Genomic DNA, 18,738 nt, shown 5'->3' with positions numbered 1-18,738 from the left:
TACTGGAATATCTAGAGTTTCCTTTGTTCAAGTTCAATTATTTTCAATACTCCAATTACTTATTTCCTGAAGTATTTTCGTGCCAAATTCCGTGAAATTCTAATGAGTGGTTCTCGAGAAATAGGCGTATTTCCGAGAGTGCAAATTTTCATTCAATCGCAATTTTTTGACTTACTACGCATGCGCTGCATTTAACTGGGTTCTTTCGGTAACAAAGAAAAAGCTGAGAATTGCCGAGTTCATTCCATCTTTACCTTTTTTTAACACATATTTGTGATAAAAGACTAAAGCCATCAATACAATGCGTTCAATTATAGAGAAAAATAGCACAGATAGTGCGGGTGTTGAGTAAATAAAAGGATCGCTCTATTGACGCCATGTTTGTTTTTTGCAATCCTTGTGCGCGCTGAATTGCATCAGCAAAAGCGCGCGCGAAAACTGTGTTTGGCCACCTTAAGAGAAATTCCATGTTCATCGGTCTTAAAAATCAATGCTTACATTTCTTCCATTTAAAAATGTCTTTATTTCTATATAAATTAGATCAGACCGTACATTAAAATGGCTAACAAAGAAAATTATCTTTAATTCTTAAAATGTCCCTTTTTGAATTGTCTTGTCCTTGTGCGTTACACAGAATGCTTAGCATGACTTGGTTTTAAAAATACACTAGCTTGTATTTCCGCCATAATTGTCAATACGATAGTTAGGTGTTCTACATAATCTGGCAAGGCTAATTCACAGAAGGCATTTTCAACACAGTCACATCGACTCGCTGACAGAGTTTCAAGTCGCTTAGTTAACAAAAAGGAAATCAGCCCACCCATCCAGGCATTGCACGTTCCTCCACCACAGGCTAATGTGATTCTACCTTAACTACTCACAACAGTTACTTAATACTGACAAAAATTTCTTGAGGTGGGATATTGATGCACAGACGACGGGGAATTTGCAAATTACTGAATATCGGGATCCTTGACTTTTTACAGCCGATCGACTGACAGATACCAACAACTAATACTTTTTACAAGTTACAAAATCTAACAAACGCAACGTTTGAATTTAATTCCTTGCTAGGACTGGCAGGCCAAATTCGTCTACTTGTACTCCATCCTAAAAAAAAATCAAGAAACAAAACTGCATTACTACCAGCAAACAGTACCATCTACCAGACCAGCAAACTGTACAATCTACCAGACCAGCAACCAGTAACATCTACCAGACCAGCAAACTGTACAATCTACCAGACCAGCAAACAGTAACATCTACCAGACCAGCAAACTGTACAATCTACCAGACCAGCAAGCAGTACAATCTACCGGACCAGCAAACTGTACAATCTACCAGACCAGCAAGCAGTACAATCTACCAGACCAGCAAACTGTACAATCTACCAGACCAGCAAGCAGTACAATCTACCAGACCAGCAAACTGTACAATCTACCAGACCAGCAAACAGTAACATCTACCAGACCAGCAAACCGTACAATCTACCAGACCAGCAAGCAGTACAATCTACCAGACCAGCAAACCGTACAATCTACCAGACCAGCAAGCAGTACAATCTACCAGACCAGCAAACTGTACAATCTACCAGACCAGCAAACAGTAACATCTACCAGACCAGCAAACTGTACAATCTACCAGACCAGCAAGCAGTACAATCTACCGGACCAGCAAACTGTACAATCTACCAGACCAGCAAACAGTAACATCTACCAGACCAGCAAACTGTACAATCTACCAGACCAGCAAGTAGTACAATCTACCAGACCAGCAAACAGTAACATCTACCAGACCAGCAAACAGTAACATCTACCAGACCAGCAAACTGTACAATCTACCAGACCAGCAAACAGTACAATCTACCAGACCAGCAAACTGTACAATCTACCAGACCAGCAAGCAGTACAATCTACCAGACCAGCAAACTGTACAATCTACCAGACCAGCAAACAGTAACATCTACCAGACCAGCAAACTGTACAATCTACCAGACCAGCAAACTGTACAATCTACCAGACCAGCAAGCAGTACAATCTACCAGACCAGCAAACAGCACAATCTACCGGACCAGCAAACTGTACAATCTACCAGACCAGCAAACAGTACCATCTACCAGACCAGCAAGCAGTACAATCTAGCAGACCAGCAAACAACACAATCTACCAGACCAACAAACTGTACAATCTACCAGACCAGCAAACAGTAACATCTACCAGACCAGCAAACTGTACAATCTACCAGACCAGCAAGTAGTACAATCTACCAGACCAGCAAACAGTAACATCTACCAGACCACCAAACAGTAACATCTACCAGACCAGCAAACTGTACAATCTACCAGACCAGCAAACAGTACAATCTACCAGACCAGCAAACTGTACAATCTACCAGACCAGCAAGCAGTACAATCTACCAGACCAGCAAACTGTACAATCTACCAGACCAGCAAACAGTAACATCTACCAGACCAGCAAACTGTACAATCTACCAGACCAGCAAACTGTACAATCTACCAGACCAGCAAGCAGTACAATCTACCAGACCAGCAAACAGCACAATCTACCGGACCAGCAAACAGCACAATCTACCAGACCAGCAAACAGTACCATCTACCAGACCAGCAAGCAGTACAATCTAGCAGACCAGCAAACAACACAATCTACCAGACCAACAAACTGTACAATCTACCAGACCAGCAAACAGTAACATCTACCAGACCAGCAAACTGTACAATCTACCAGACCAGCAAGTAGTACAATCTACCAGACCAGCAAACAGTAACATCTACCAGACCACCAAACAGTAACATCTACCAGACCAGCAAACTGTACAATCTACCAGACCAGCAAACTGTACAATCTACCAGACCAGCAAACTGTACAATCTACCAGACCAGCAAGCAGTACAATCTACCAGACCAGCAAACTGTACAATCTACCAGACCAGCAAACAGTAACATCTACCAGACCAGCAAACTGTACAATCTACCAGACCAGCAAACAGTAACATCTACCAGACCAGCAAACAGTACAATCTACCAGACCAGCAAACCGTACAATCTACCAGACCAGCAAGCAGTACAATCTACCAGACCAGCAAACTGTACAATCTACCAGACCAGCAAACAGTAACATCTACCAGACCAGCAAACTGTACAATCTACCAGACCAGCAAGCAGTACAATCTACCGGACCAGCAAACTGTACAATCTACCAGACCAGCAAACAGTAACATCTACCAGACCAGCAAACTGTACAATCTACCAGACCAGCAAGTAGTACAATCTACCAGACCAGCAAACAGTAACATCTACCAGACCAGCAAACAGTAACATCTACCAGACCAGCAAACTGTACAATCTACCAGACCAGCAAACAGTACAATCTACCAGACCAGCAAACTGTACAATCTACCAGACCAGCAAGCAGTACAATCTACCAGACCAGCAAACTGTACAATCTACCAGACCAGCAAACAGTAACATCTACCAGACCAGCAAACTGTACAATCTACCAGACCAGCAAACTGTACAATCTACCAGACCAGCAAGCAGTACAATCTACCAGACCAGCAAACAGCACAATCTACCGGACCAGCAAACAGCACAATCTACCAGACCAGCAAACAGTACCATCTACCAGACCAGCAAGCAGTACAATCTAGCAGACCAGCAAACAACACAATCTACCAGACCAACAAACTGTACAATCTACCAGACCAGCAAACAGTAACATCTACCAGACCAGCAAACTGTACAATCTACCAGACCAGCAAGTAGTACAATCTACCAGACCAGCAAACAGTAACATCTACCAGACCACCAAACAGTAACATCTACCAGACCAGCAAACTGTACAATCTACCAGACCAGCAAACTGTACAATCTACCAGACCAGCAAACTGTACAATCTACCAGACCAGCAAGCAGTACAATCTACCAGACCAGCAAACTGTACAATCTACCAGACCAGCAAACAGTAACATCTACCAGACCAGCAAACTGTACAATCTACCAGACCAGCAAACAGTAACATCTACCAGACCAGCAAACAGTACAATCTACCAGACCAGCAAACCGTACAATCTACCAGACCAGCAAGCAGTACAATCTACCAGACCAGCAAACTGTACAATCTACCAGACCAGCAAACAGTAACATCTACCAGACCAGCAAACTGTACAATCTACCAGACCAGCAAGCAGTACAATCTACCGGACCAGCAAACTGTACAATCTACCAGACCAGCAAACAGTAACATCTACCAGACCAGCAAACTGTACAATCTACCAGACCAGCAAGTAGTACAATCTACCAGACCAGCAAACAGTAACATCTACCAGACCAGCAAACAGTAACATCTACCAGACCAGCAAACTGTACAATCTACCAGACCAGCAAACAGTACAATCTACCAGACCAGCAAACTGTACAATCTACCAGACCAGCAAGCAGTACAATCTACCAGACCAGCAAACTGTACAATCTACCAGACCAGCAAACAGTAACATCTACCAGACCAGCAAACTGTACAATCTACCAGACCAGCAAACTGTACAATCTACCAGACCAGCAAGCAGTACAATCTACCAGACCAGCAAACAGCACAATCTACCGGACCAGCAAACAGCACAATCTACCAGACCAGCAAACAGTACCATCTACCAGACCAGCAAGCAGTACAATCTAGCAGACCAGCAAACAACACAATCTACCAGACCAACAAACTGTACAATCTACCAGACCAGCAAACAGTAACATCTACCAGACCAGCAAACTGTACAATCTACCAGACCAGCAAGTAGTACAATCTACCAGACCAGCAAACAGTAACATCTACCAGACCACCAAACAGTAACATCTACCAGACCAGCAAACTGTACAATCTACCAGACCAGCAAACTGTACAATCTACCAGACCAGCAAACTGTACAATCTACCAGACCAGCAAGCAGTACAATCTACCAGACCAGCAAACTGTACAATCTACCAGACCAGCAAACAGTAACATCTACCAGACCAGCAAACTGTACAATCTACCAGACCAGCAAACAGTAACATCTACCAGACCAGCAAGTAGTACAATCTACCAGACCAGCAAACAGCACAATCTACCGGACCAGCAAACAGCACAATCTACCAGACCAGCAAACAGTACCATCTACCAGACCAGCAAGCAGTACAATCTAGCAGACCAGCAAACAACACAATCTACCAGACCAACAAACTGTACAATCTACCAGACCAGCAAACAGTAACATCTACCAGACCAGCAAGCAGTACAATCTACCAGACAAGCAAACAGCACAATCTACCAGACCAGCAAAGAGCACAATCTACCAGACCAGCAAACAACACAATCTACCAGACCAGCAAACAGCACAATCTACCAGACCAGCAAACAGCACAATCTACCAGACCAGCAAACAGCACAATCTACCAGACCAGCAAACTGTACAATCTACCAGACCAGCAAACAACAATCTACCAGACCAGCAAACGGTACAATCTACCAGACCAGCAAACAGCACAATCTACCAGACCAGCAAACTGTACAATCTACCAGACCAGCAAACAACAATCTACCAGACCAGCAAACGGTACAATCTACCAGACCAGCAAACAGCACAATCTAACAGACCAGCAAACTGTACAATCTACCAGACCAGCAAACAACACAATCTACCAGACCAGCAAGCAGTACAATCTACCAGACCAGCAAACTGTACAATCTACCAGACCAGCAAACAGTAACATCTACCAGACCAGCAAACTGTACAATCTACCAGACCAGCAAACAGTAACATCTACCAGACCAGCAAGTAGTACAATCTACCAGACCAGCAAACAGCACAATCTACCGGACCAGCAAACAGCACAATCTACCAGACCAGCAAACAGTACCATCTACCAGACCAGCAAGCAGTACAATCTAGCAGACCAGCAAACAACACAATCTACCAGACCAACAAACTGTACAATCTACCAGACCAGCAAACAGTAACATCTACCAGACCAGCAAGCAGTACAATCTACCAGACAAGCAAACAGCACAATCTACCAGACAAGCAAACAGCACAATCTACCAGACCAGCAAAGAGCACAATCTACCAGACCAGCAAACAGCACAATCTACCAGACCAGCAAACAGCACAATCTACCAGACCAGCAAACAGCACAATCTACCAGACCAGCAAACAGCACAATCTACCAGACCAGCAAACAGCACAATCTACCAGACCAGCAAACTGTACAATCTACCAGACCAGCAAACAACAATCTACCAGACCAGCAAACGGTACAATCTACCAGACCAGCAAACAGCACAATCTACCAGACCAGCAAACTGTACAATCTACCAGACCAGCAAACAACAATCTACCAGACCAGCAAACGGTACAATCTACCAGACCAGCAAACAGCACAATCTAACAGACCAGCAAACTGTACAATCTACCAGACCAGCAAACAACACAATCTACCAGACCAGCAAGCAGTACAATCTACCAGACCAGCAAACTGTACAATCTACCAGACCAGCAAACAGCACAATCTACCAGACCCGCAAACTGTACAATCTACCAGACCAACAAACAACACAATCTACCAGACCAGCAAACAGCACAATCTACCAGACCAGCAAGCAGTACAATCTACCAGACAAGCAAACTGTACAATCTACCAGACCAGCAAACAGTAACATCTACCAGACCAGCAAACTGTACAATCTAACAGACCAGCAAGCAGTACAATCTACCGGACCAGCAAACTGTACAATCTACCAGACCAGCAAACAGCACAATCTACCAGACCCGCAAACAGTACAATCTACCAGACCAACAAACAACACAATCTACCAGACCAGCAAACAACACAATCTACCAGACCAGCAAACAACACAATCTACCAGACCAGCAAGCAGTACAATCTACCAGACCAGCAAACTGTACAATCTACCAGACCAGCAAACTGTACAATCTACCAGACCCGCAAACTGTACAATCTACCAGACCAGCAAACAACACAATCTACCAGACCAACAAACAGCACAATCTACCAGACCAGCAAACAGCACAATCTACCAGACCCGCAAACTGTACAATCTACCAGACCAACAAACAGCACAATCTACCAGACCAGCAAACAACACAATCTACCAGACCAACAAACAACACAATCTACCAGACCAGCAAACAGCACAATCTACCAGACCAGCAAACAGCACAATCTACCAGACCCGCAAACTGTACAATCTACCAGACCAACAAACAGCACAATCTACCAGACCAGCAAACAGCACAATCTACCAGACCCGCAAACAGCACAATCTACCAGACCTGCAAACTGTACAATCTACCAGACCAACAAACAGCACAATCTATCAGACCAGCAAACAACACAATCTACCAGACCAGCAAGCAGTACAATCTACCAGACCAGCAAACTGTACAATCTACCAGACCAGCAAACAGCACAATCTACCAGACCCGCAAACTGTACAATCTACCAGACCAACAAACAGCACAATCTACCAGACCAACAAACAGCACAATCTACGAGATCCGCAAACAGCACAATCTACCAGACCCGGAAACTGTACAATCTACCAGACCAACAAACAGCACAATCAACCAGACCAGCAAACAGCACAATCTACCAGACCCACAAACAGCACAATCTACCAGACCAGCAAACAGAACAATCTACCAGACCAGCAAACTGTACAAGCTACCAGACCAGCAAACAACACAATCTACCAGACCAGCAAACAGCACAATCTACCAGACCCGCAAACTGTACAATCTACCAGACCAACAAACAGTACAATCTACCAGACCAGCAAACAGAACAATCTACCAGACCAGCAAACTGTACAAGCTACCAGACCAGCAAACAACACAATCTACCAGACCAGCAAACAGCACAATCTACCAGACCCGCAAACTGTACAATCTACCAGACCAACAAACAGTACAATCTACCAGACCAGCAAACAACAATCTACCAGACCAGCAAACAACACAATCTACCAGACCAGCAAACTGTACAATCTACCAGACCAGCAAACTGTACAATCTACCAGACCAGCAAACAGTACAATCTACCAGACCAGCAAACTGTACAATCTACCAGACCAGCAAACTGTACAATCTACCAGACCAGCAAACAGTACAATCTACCAGACCAGCAAACTGTACAATCTACCAGACCAGCAAGCAGTACAATCTACCAGACCAGCAAACTGTACAATCTAACAGACCAGCAAACAACACAATCTACCAGACCAGCAAACAGCACAATCTACCAGACCAGCAAACAGAACAATCTACCAGACCAGCAAACTGTACAATCTACCAGACCAGCAAACTGTACAACCTACCAGACCAGCAAACAACACAATCTACCAGACCACCAAACAACACAATGTACCAGACCAGCAAACAGCACAATCTACCAGACCAGCAAACTGTACAATCTACCAGAACAGCAAACTGTGCAATCTACCAGACAAGCAAACAGTACAATCTACCAGACCAGCAAACAGTACAATCTACCAGACCAGCAAACAGTGCAATCTACCAGGCCAGCAAACAACACAATCTACCAGACCAGCAAACAACACAATCTACCAGACCAGCAAACAGCACAATCTACCAGACCAGCAAACAGCACAATCTACCAGACCAGCAAACAGAACAATCTACCAGACCAGCAAACTGTACAAGCTACCAGACCAGCAAACAACACAATCTACCAGACCAGCAAACAGCACAATCTACCAGACCCGCAAACTGTACAATCTACCAGACCAACAAACAGTACAATCTACCAGACCAGCAAACAGAACAATCTACCAGACCAGCAAACTGTACAAGCTACCAGACCAGCAAACAACACAATCTACCAGACCAGCAAACAGCACAATCTACCAGACCCGCAAACTGTACAATCTACCAGACCAACAAACAGTACAATCTACCAGACCAGCAAACAACAATCTACCAGACCAGCAAACAACACAATCTACCAGACCAGCAAACTGTACAATCTACCAGACCAGCAAACTGTACAATCTACCAGACCAGCAAACAGTACAATCTACCAGACCAGCAAACTGTACAATCTACCAGACCAGCAAACTGTACAATCTACCAGACCAGCAAACAGTACAATCTACCAGACCAGCAAACTGTACAATCTACCAGACCAGCAAGCAGTACAATCTACCAGACCAGCAAACTGTACAATCTAACAGACCAGCAAACAACACAATCTACCAGACCAGCAAACAGCACAATCTACCAGACCAGCAAACAGAACAATCTACCAGACCAGCAAACTGTACAATCTACCAGACCAGCAAACTGTACAACCTACCAGACCAGCAAACAACACAATCTACCAGACCACCAAACAACACAATGTACCAGACCAGCAAACAGCACAATCTACCAGACCAGCAAACTGTACAATCTACCAGAACAGCAAACTGTGCAATCTACCAGACAAGCAAACAGTACAATCTACCAGACCAGCAAACAGTACAATCTACCAGACCAGCAAACAGTGCAATCTACCAGGCCAGCAAACAACACAATCTACCAGACCAGCAAACGGCACAATCTACCACACCACCAAACAGTGCAATCTACCAGGCCAGCAAACAGTGCAATCTACCAGACCAGCAAACTGTACATTCTACCAGACCAGTTGACATGTAAACTTACTGTATTAAAAGGAATGGGTACACTGAATACAACCATCAAATGTAGCGGGTTCAACGATGGCGCATTGTGTACATGCTATTAAACAACTGATTGTTACCTGAGCAGTTAGGTTTATTCATAAACAAACTGAAGATCTTTCAGTATAAAGTTTGGTCCACCATCACCAAGAAAAAATACATGGCAATGAGCATGGCCATGTATAGATTTATGTACCTCGTGTATCAACATAGTGTAAGATCCTTCGAGCTATTACTGAATAAACCAAACTGCTTGCAATTCTTGTTTTTAGCATCAGCAAAGCCACTAACTGTCATCAAACTCAAAATCTGACTAGCTACATGTGTATTCAAACACTCACTATTGACAACGATGCAAATAACCGTAGATTGCACACAGACAAAGAATGCCACCAATTGTGGTTTGTAGCTGAATACCACCTGAAAACTGAGATGTACTATATTCAGAGGTACTTTACAAACTGACTCATGCAGTGTGATTAACAGTGTCCCACACCTGTGTTCTTGCTTCTCCTGTATCTTTCTCCCCTGGTACAGTATCTGATGGTGCAGGAACTTCATCCAAGTAAGAAGTGTCTTCATCAAGAGCAAGGTCATCTCCAAGGGCTTCCAATTCTGTTAATTTAAAAATTTGAAATATGTGGTTCAGGGCACAAACACCAACAAATGTAAATAAAAATCTGTTTTTTTATAGCAACAGGAATCTAGAGTTGATACTTCAACTGTTTTTCTATCCCTCTACAACTGTACCTCACCACTGCTCTTCAACAATGAAAATGGCATGTCAATGTAAATACAATTATAGTTAATCAACTGTGCCGTTTTATTTGCTGTTACATGTAGCTTAATTTAAGAGTTCTTCAAAATAATCTCTTCATTTAAAGTAGACTTCTTTGGCAATCTAGGACAATCAAAATGAGGACCATGCAGTGTTAAACAACTAGCAAAGGTTATGCAACACACATCATGCACCTCGAAGGAAATAAGGTTTTCTAAACAATCAGAGTTTCTTTACATGTACAGTATGCCACTTTTGACTTACATGAGTAGAATTTCACCAGACGTGTCACAGGATCTAATGTATCCAGCTGGATCGCATACAGTGATTCGCATAAAAAACAGACTGACATGCTGCAATTGTATGGTGAATTTAAATGGAAAGGTGGAATAGGACTCCTCTGCTCTGATTTCAGATGCGGTAATCTGAAGGTTGTGTTTTCAATACTGGTGAGGGAAGGTTTTCCTTTCTTCATAGCTACTAATGGATGATTTGCAGTTGTATAGAATTTATTAGGCATTGGAAAATAAAAATGTTCAAGCCATTATAGTAATGTAATTATATATTAAGAAGAGGAGACACTATTGAGATTTGAAATAATTTGCAGAAGAAAGAAACTTTTAAGGTGTGAACCCATCGCACATGAGGTTAAAAACTGTCAAAGCTATTTATGGATCTAATCATACTCCCATCTCTGTTGTGTACCATTTAAAAGTCTTCACTGTGGAAGCACTTGTTTGACTCAGCAGAACTGGCCAGCACAATTACTACTTTACCGATGATAGACCGACTGCTCATTTGCACAACCTGATCACTACAAAAATCTCCCTCTAGCTATGCTATCATTCTTTAAAAATAATTATTGATTACACTCTGGAGACAAAAAAAACTCAATAATTTACTAGAGCTGTAATAGACCATATTCATATTCTCAGTGTTGGACTGGAACTAGCTTGGTGGCTGATGCCAGAGAATATCATTAAAAAGAGATAAATTTTATTTACATTTGAAAAGACTCCCTGCATTAGCCTCAGTTGCAAGCTAGTTCCAGTCCAATACCGAGATTACAAAAATGGTCTATTGGTGCCTCCCACAAAAACACATGGGCTAACATCACTAATCAAGCCAGCTGTAATGGGACACACTTATTAATAGCGATTAACCTGCTTCAAGGTCAGCCTCATCGATGTCCTCAGGCATTCCGTATGATCTGCCCAATGTGTCTTGGACTTCGTTAGCAATCTCTAGCATATCTGCCATATCATCTTGAAGGTCCTAATAACAGAGAGACGAGTAATGGGTATATATCATAGTTACAGTTAGTTACAGTTGTAATATTTCAAAAAGGAACATGTGACCATGTAATAATACAGTTGCAGAGTATTACATCTAACAGGCCACGTTCGATATATCAATATTCTAACATGGCTCCAAGGCTTTTAGGACAAACTTCTATATTTGGTGTTGTTTTCTTTGTATCCAAGTCTCCTTTGGGAATTGAAAGACACAGGAAACTTAAAAAAATTACAATCTTGACCCCATATTGATATATCAAACAAACATGGCCTATTCAGAGTACAGAATTCAGAGTATATAACAGAATTCTTAGTGACTAAAAGGGGAGTGCAGCTGTCCTGTACCATGGTGCAAAAGATTGTATCTTGACCTGAGCTTGCAATGTCCGGATTTCAAATTCTGCACCCTAACCACTTGGCTATACTGCCTCCTTATTAACATATTAATATTTTACTGTATGCAATATTTAATTCCTAATTGCACTTGAATCATATGATTACCTCCTTTTTGATAATATTCCCTTAGACAAAATCCATGTCAAACATTTCTTGTCTGAATCAAATTTCTACTTACTCAACTGTACCAAAGACAATCAGATAGGACCTTCCCTGGGGGAAACCCCATGTGAGAAGGTTGGAGAAGCTCATTGGGAGATTTGAATGGACATGGCTCAAGCTTTATTTGGTCCCTAAAAGATATCACTTACAGACAGTGTTTTTTTAATATTTACTTCTTCAAGTGCAACCCTAAAAAATATCTTCAATTGATGGCTGAAAATAGTGGCATTTCATCCTCAACATCCTAAGTTTGACCAAAATCAAATTGATATAATAATAACATGTGATTTACAACCCTAAGCGGGATGACAAGCATTCCTGCCGTTTTAAAGTGGCGTTCCCCACTTGGGAGGTTTTTGCACAATCTTATTCCAATTCAGTTAGTTATGTGGTGAGGTATGTCAAGTGGGCTATATATTGTTTGTATACCAATGCTTCAGCCAGAAAATTTTACTTGAGGGCCAAAGTGGCCCCTGACGACCTTTTTTAGGGGCCAGTGTTTTAGGAAAGAGGTCAATAAACTGAAAGCTACAGAGAGAAAAAATGCATCAGGGTACCAAGGAAAAAAAAGCAGTTTACTAGGATGTATGATAAAATTTAATAGTAACTGTTTATTGAAGTGTTTCTACTCAATAAAATTTCCTTTGAATCAGATACCAGTATGAAGGATCTGTGCATTATGAGAGAACAATCCATAGGCATACATGACGTAGTCAACGATCTAGGGTTTGCATGCATTATAGGGTGATTTCAAAGACGGTGAGCAATTTGGAAGTTTTCCGATGTGAGACAATCAATACAGCAAAGTAAAAGGATGAATAGACTTCTTTTCTTATGTTGAACATTTTTGAAGCAAAGATCTTTCAATATGATTTTCTAGAAGGACATACATGTAATGTGTGAGAAAACAACTGTTATTGATCGTCAATACAGAGAGATGTAGTCACTATTATGGCGACTAAACCACAACTTTTGGTCGCCAAGGATGAAATGTTAGTTGCACTGGCAACCGTATTGGTAATTTCGATCCCTGGGATGGCTTTTAAAATACTATGCCTGTGTTAAGCCTGCAGTCTTGTAAAAGGAGAGGGCCAAATTGGCCCTTTTTCATTTTTCTGGGGGCCAACTCTGATTGTGTTGTTCCAGGAAATATCCATACCCCTCCCATGGAAGGTTTTGTAGTTTCACCCCCCCCCCCCCCCCCCCACCGGAAATTCCATTTCAGTGTCATCCTTTCTAATGGGCTTTTGAAACCTCCCTTCCCCTTGCAACGTGGGATTGCCACAATGGCACAGTCTGACAGAAACAGTGATATACACTGTACATGGACCACAATAATTAAAATACTAATTAATAATAAATGCTTACAACAAACCAAGGCATACCTCGATTTCATCAATATTAACTTTCTTGTATTCTTTTTTCATCTCTTTAAGTCCCAGCTTCATAGCATCAACCTTAAAATAAGATGGAAAATCTTTGATATGTTCTGTTTTGTCAACTGAATATCTAAAATGTACCTGCACAAAAACTATTTGATATATGGAGTCTGGCAGACAGAACAGGTATGGAGAAAACACGAGTCACTAAACTTCGTATGACTGGAACTGTGGACAGGTTGTACAAGAATCTTGAAGCCAATTCAATCATAGCTAAACTGACCAATCAGTTTCAATGTACCAGGATTACAACACTAGTGACTAACAGACACTTTCCACTTGTCTCAGAAGGTGAATTCTGCTCAGGATGTTGAAAAGATAGTCTTCAAAAACTTACGGTTCTTTTCAGAACTACACCCTCACCCAGAGAATCACACTTGACATACAGTACTGCATAAAGACTATCACAATGGCAATACCTCAGTGAGACCAAGGATGAACACCAAACATGATTTCAACAGATGACAGCAGTTTTGACTTACGTATAAAAAGTAATTTGCATTTGCTGTGGTTTTGCTTGACTACTCTAACAGCAATTGGTATAAAAATCTTGCACTACTTTCTAAACCAATCAGAAGCAAAGCCAAAACCAATTGTAACTTGCTCGCAGGTTTTCCTGCACTTCACACCAGCTACAAGTATTTGCCTTGGGTTTTGACTGGTTCACTTGATTCTGTGTCGTTTATGACTGGCTTGAGTGATTACTTTGGTTTTTATTTTTCAACTCTCAGGTGAAAGCCACTCTTAGGATTTTAAACTTAGGATTTTAATTTTAAAGTATTGTAAAGTGCCATGGACAATTAATGGAAAATGGCGCTATATAAATGTATATTTATTCATTTATTTATTTTATGTATATTTCTTACTGGTACACTGCATGTACACAGTTCTGCTACATGCAGTGGTTTTGCAGACTGCATGTATGCGAGAGTGAAAGTTGTTGCAAGCTGTAGTTAAGTCAATGCGTAATTTTCTAAGGTATAGTGGATGTACAAATGTAACAGCTGCACATGGAAAACACCCACCGTAGTTTTAGTGTCTTTAAGTGTCTGTGTAGCATAATTTGTCTGCTCCATATTGAAAGACTGCTGCCGGAGATTTTCAAGTTGACTTTCATACCTGCAATATTTAGAGAAGAGTACAGGTAGTTAAATAACTAGAACTCACTAAGTTGGAAAATTCATCAACTGTAAAATTTCATTGATATTTTTTTTGGAACTTAATATACATTCTGGACCAAGCATAATAACATAATCACACATGTATTCTCAAGATGAACAAGGTTAGTAACAATTTTAATTTGAGATACATGTGTAGCAAGTCTCTCCTTGTAGAGAAACAACATGTTATGAGATTTAAGTTGAGTACATTCTATAGTAATAAATAATATATTATTTGCCAAGGGCGACGTGAACATTGTAGACATAATCAATGATCCTGATGGTAACAGTAAGTTTTTTTGCTGAGAATTGAGAGAAACATCAAGATTTGAGGGAAAACACGACTAACTGTTTCCCAAGGGACCAGTGATTAAGTGTTTGGTTATACAGCTCGAGCTTAGTGTGAAGTTATAAGTCAAGGAGAAGTAAAAGTAACCTCTGGTTAGTCGGAGAGTGGGCGACAATTGCTTGGTTGTTGCTGATGTCAACAATTAGATATAGCCATTGTCACATGACCATAAATCAGCCAATGGTAGCATGCATTAGATTCAATGTAAACTCCAGCTATATAACAATGGTGAATCTTAACTGAGATGAAGTCAAGGTAAATATTCATCTACTTAGGCCATTGTGTTATGTGTTAAAATGTTTCATTATCTATGTAATCCATGCAACTTACTGTTTCTTTTGCTTCAGTACTCTAAGAGCTCTTTGCTTGATCATATTCTGGAATCAAGGACATGTAAGGTTAAGGTATTGAATGACATCGACTACACAGTGCATTGAACCTCAACATAAAATTTGTCAAGGTAAATGTCAAAGGTCTGCTGATAACATAATAGTTAAAAATCTATCTTTTGAACAAATAAACAAATTTCTTCACAATGTTTATCGCAGTATGGAAACAACACCATCTCCTTCACCTTCTTATTCAAGTACCCAATGCAAGTAATGCCAGCAGCAGCCCAAACAAAAATGTCAAGAAAGAAAGAAAGAAGGCAAAGTAACCATTCTTGCATAATCTGTGGGGAAGATGTTTCATCATCTCTAGTGAAAAATGCTTTTAACATGGGATTGTGACTAGCGTAAAAGTCAACAACAAAGTTTGGTTAAGACATGTTGGTTTGATGCAACCACTGCCAAATTATTTGCAAATTTGTTTTTTGCCAAACATTAAGAAATATTTGAATTTGCTCTACTGCAAACTAGGCCTAATAAGCTTACAGTGCCATGCAGATGCACTCCAATACATGTTTGCTAAATAGGTTAGATTTAAATATACATTTCGCCGATATAACGTAAAATGTAAAAAGGTAAAAAGCTGTTAAAATTATGAGTCTAAACACCCTAACCACAAGTTCATGTGGGAAGTTTTAACCACTGCCCAATCATGATTAAAAAGGAGAATAAAAGAAACGTTCTACATCACACGCTTCTGTCCAGAACTAAACAAACAAGTGCAATTACTGGACCTCACCTTGTTCCCATGGGAACAGGTATTACATAACTGGCATTACCTGAACTATAAGAACACTGAGTGTATGTATATTATTTCACTCTGATGATGATTAAACAGATCGAAAATGTTTAGACTCATAATTTTAACAGTTTTTTACCTTTAAGTTTTATATTTAGGTTAGATTTATATTTAACCATATTCTAACTAACATACAATTTCTTTATGATTTCTATTTCCCTATTTCAAGAACCAAACGTTGAATAGTGAGACTAACAACAATTTTATTTGTATGAATAATTATGAAAGGAGTTATAGGGAAGATAAGGTTTTCTTTACTACCAAAGAGTTTAACTGACCACTAGTTTCTTTTAAATGCATACTAGTTTGATGTATGATTAACCAGTAACAGCCATCCTACAATTCTGTCTTAATTCATATCTATAACAAAATTCTTGACCGTGATTGGTTCTTCGCACACCTATTTGTCACGTAATCAGCAAGCGATCAACTTGTTGTAATTTGGGCCTTAATGGCTTTCTTCTGAATATTTCCTGCAGTTTTTGAAACTTGTGGAAGGCTCCATGCACCTTTTCGTCCAAGAGAAGTTCTCAAAAGACTTTTAATTCAAAATTTTGTTATTGATGTGATTAATTGGTAATTGCAACTTGTGTTGTACAATTCAGAGAGTAATCGTGCTCGCAATTTTAAATTGGCCTCACAATATGCACTCGTTCAATTTTGAAATTACTCACCCAGTTACTCCCTGAATTGTACGACAGGTCTAATTACTATTACAATCATACTTGAGAAAGTCTCATTCTACTTGTTACAGAATGAAGATATTACAAATGAATAGACTTCACTAGGTCCTGTCAAACGTTTTTAAGAAACTAGGAGATAAGCTGCGAAGGAAACATAACGACTTAAATGCATTTCATTGACATAAAAGGTTTAGGCCAAGCTGATTTCAACAAGACCATAGTTAGTTGGTCTAGGCCACTTTCCCAAACAAACCTTCGATGGTCCATCCCTCATTTTTTTCATTTGTTCTTTGTATTTCAGGAGTTCAGCATCAAGTTTGCTGATTTTTTTCTCTATGGACTCTCCTCTACTGTCAACCTAAAGAAAAGTAAATTAACTTAAGTTTCTGTTACAAAAACAGATAGGACATCGAGTTCGATTTTGAATTACTCACGTTAGCAATAGCATCTGTCAGATTTGGGGGTGGTTCTTTCGGTTTTCCTTTCCCAAAAAGCCTATTCATTTTGGAGCAAAGGATGTATTTTCCTTTCCTGTTGACGAGAAAACTACTCTGTTCTGCCCTATTTTCAGCGCTTCCGTCATGAAATTAAGAAGGCCTTCGATCACGTGATCATATCCCAAATATAGTTGTAACAATGACGTTATGTTGGGATTCTGACCGTGACGTACTGGGCGAAAGAAGCTTGCGAGCAGGCTCTGATTGTTGGCGCTGACTCATCTCTCGTGACTTTGCTGCTGCCGCAACGCATGAGAACTAGCAGGAACAGAGCTACGGAAAATATTATTCATGAATAGGGGTATTACTCGCTGCTATTCTCCATCAAGGAGGAGATCTGAAATGATTAAAATAATGAAGCTTGGCATTTTCACCTTTCGCTTCGCTCGCCGACTTGTTTCTCGCAGCTTTCGGCCTTTGCTTGTGCCGCAACGTACAAGACCGAGGTACAAGACACCGAGTGGCAAGAGGACCTGCGTTTTCAGGGTCCGCGTTTTCGAGAGACCCAGGAGGTCTGACTTTTTAAGGTCTGAGTTCTCGAGACACCCACCGGGTCTGAGTTTTTCAGGTCTGAGGTCTTAGTTCTCGAGGCATGCATGTAGACGTCTGCTAAAAACGCCTTTTCAAGAATTGGTACTAAACTATGGAATAAGATACCAAGTTCTCTGAAAGAACTACCAAAAATATCATTCAAGGCAGAATTAAAAATATACTACAAAGTGTTCTCGAAGAAGGATATTCCTTTACTGAGGTAGACAAGGTTATGAATGCATTGCATTTAACCAGAGTGCGCTGCGCCACTTTTTACCAAAGTGCATTGCGCCATTAACAACACGAGGATTTCACACCGTCAAGCTTTCGCGTGGATTCCAGTGAGAAAGGTTAGCGGGTATGTTTTGCTCTGATTTACCTGTAAAACGATGTGAAGGAGATCGTGCTTGACTTTCACAACTCTTGCTTTTGTTCCCAATGCAGTATGTGAAAGTTTGTAAATCTGGTCGATTAATTGTGACATCTTAATTTTAAACTTAGTATGTCATTTCTC

At 40.8% G+C, this 18,738-nt stretch overlaps 1 protein-coding gene across 1 annotated transcript; it reads right to left on the bottom strand.

The window, feature by feature from the left end:
- Window positions 1–499: 499 nt before the first annotated feature.
- LOC110051181 (charged multivesicular body protein 5-like) lies at window positions 500–17,788 on the bottom strand. Its single transcript, XM_089285014.1, has 8 exons — window positions 17,631–17,788; window positions 17,450–17,554; window positions 15,656–15,702; window positions 14,842–14,935; window positions 13,763–13,834; window positions 11,688–11,799; window positions 10,243–10,361; window positions 500–1,110 (listed from the first exon to the last, which is right to left on the bottom strand). The coding sequence occupies exons 1-8, from the start codon at window positions 17,697–17,699 to the stop codon at window positions 1,060–1,062; spliced, it is 669 nt and encodes a 222-aa protein (XP_089141140.1). The 5' UTR covers window positions 17,700–17,788; the 3' UTR covers window positions 500–1,059.
- Between the last annotated feature and the right edge of the window lie 950 nt (window positions 17,789–18,738).

This window comes from Orbicella faveolata, unplaced genomic scaffold (genome assembly GCF_042242905.1).
Source record: "Orbicella faveolata isolate gen_17 unplaced genomic scaffold, um_ofav_v1 contig_13, whole genome shotgun sequence".
Classification (NCBI taxonomy): domain Eukaryota; kingdom Metazoa; phylum Cnidaria; class Anthozoa; order Scleractinia; family Merulinidae; genus Orbicella; species Orbicella faveolata.
This window is presented reverse-complemented; position numbering and strand designations above follow the sequence as displayed.

Coding starts and splice junctions, on each gene's coding strand:
- LOC110051181 (XM_089285014.1), bottom strand. CDS start 17,699: ATGAATAGGCTTTTTGGGAAAGGAAAACCGAAAGAACCACCCCCAAAT. Junction 11,800..13,762: donor TTAATATTGATGAAATCGAG/GTATGCCTTGGT, acceptor CTCTGTTATTAG/GACCTTCAAGATGATATGGC. Junction 1,111..10,242: donor CAGGAGAAGCAAGAACACAG/GTGTGGGACACT, acceptor ATTTTTTTTTAG/GATGGAGTACAAGTAGACGA.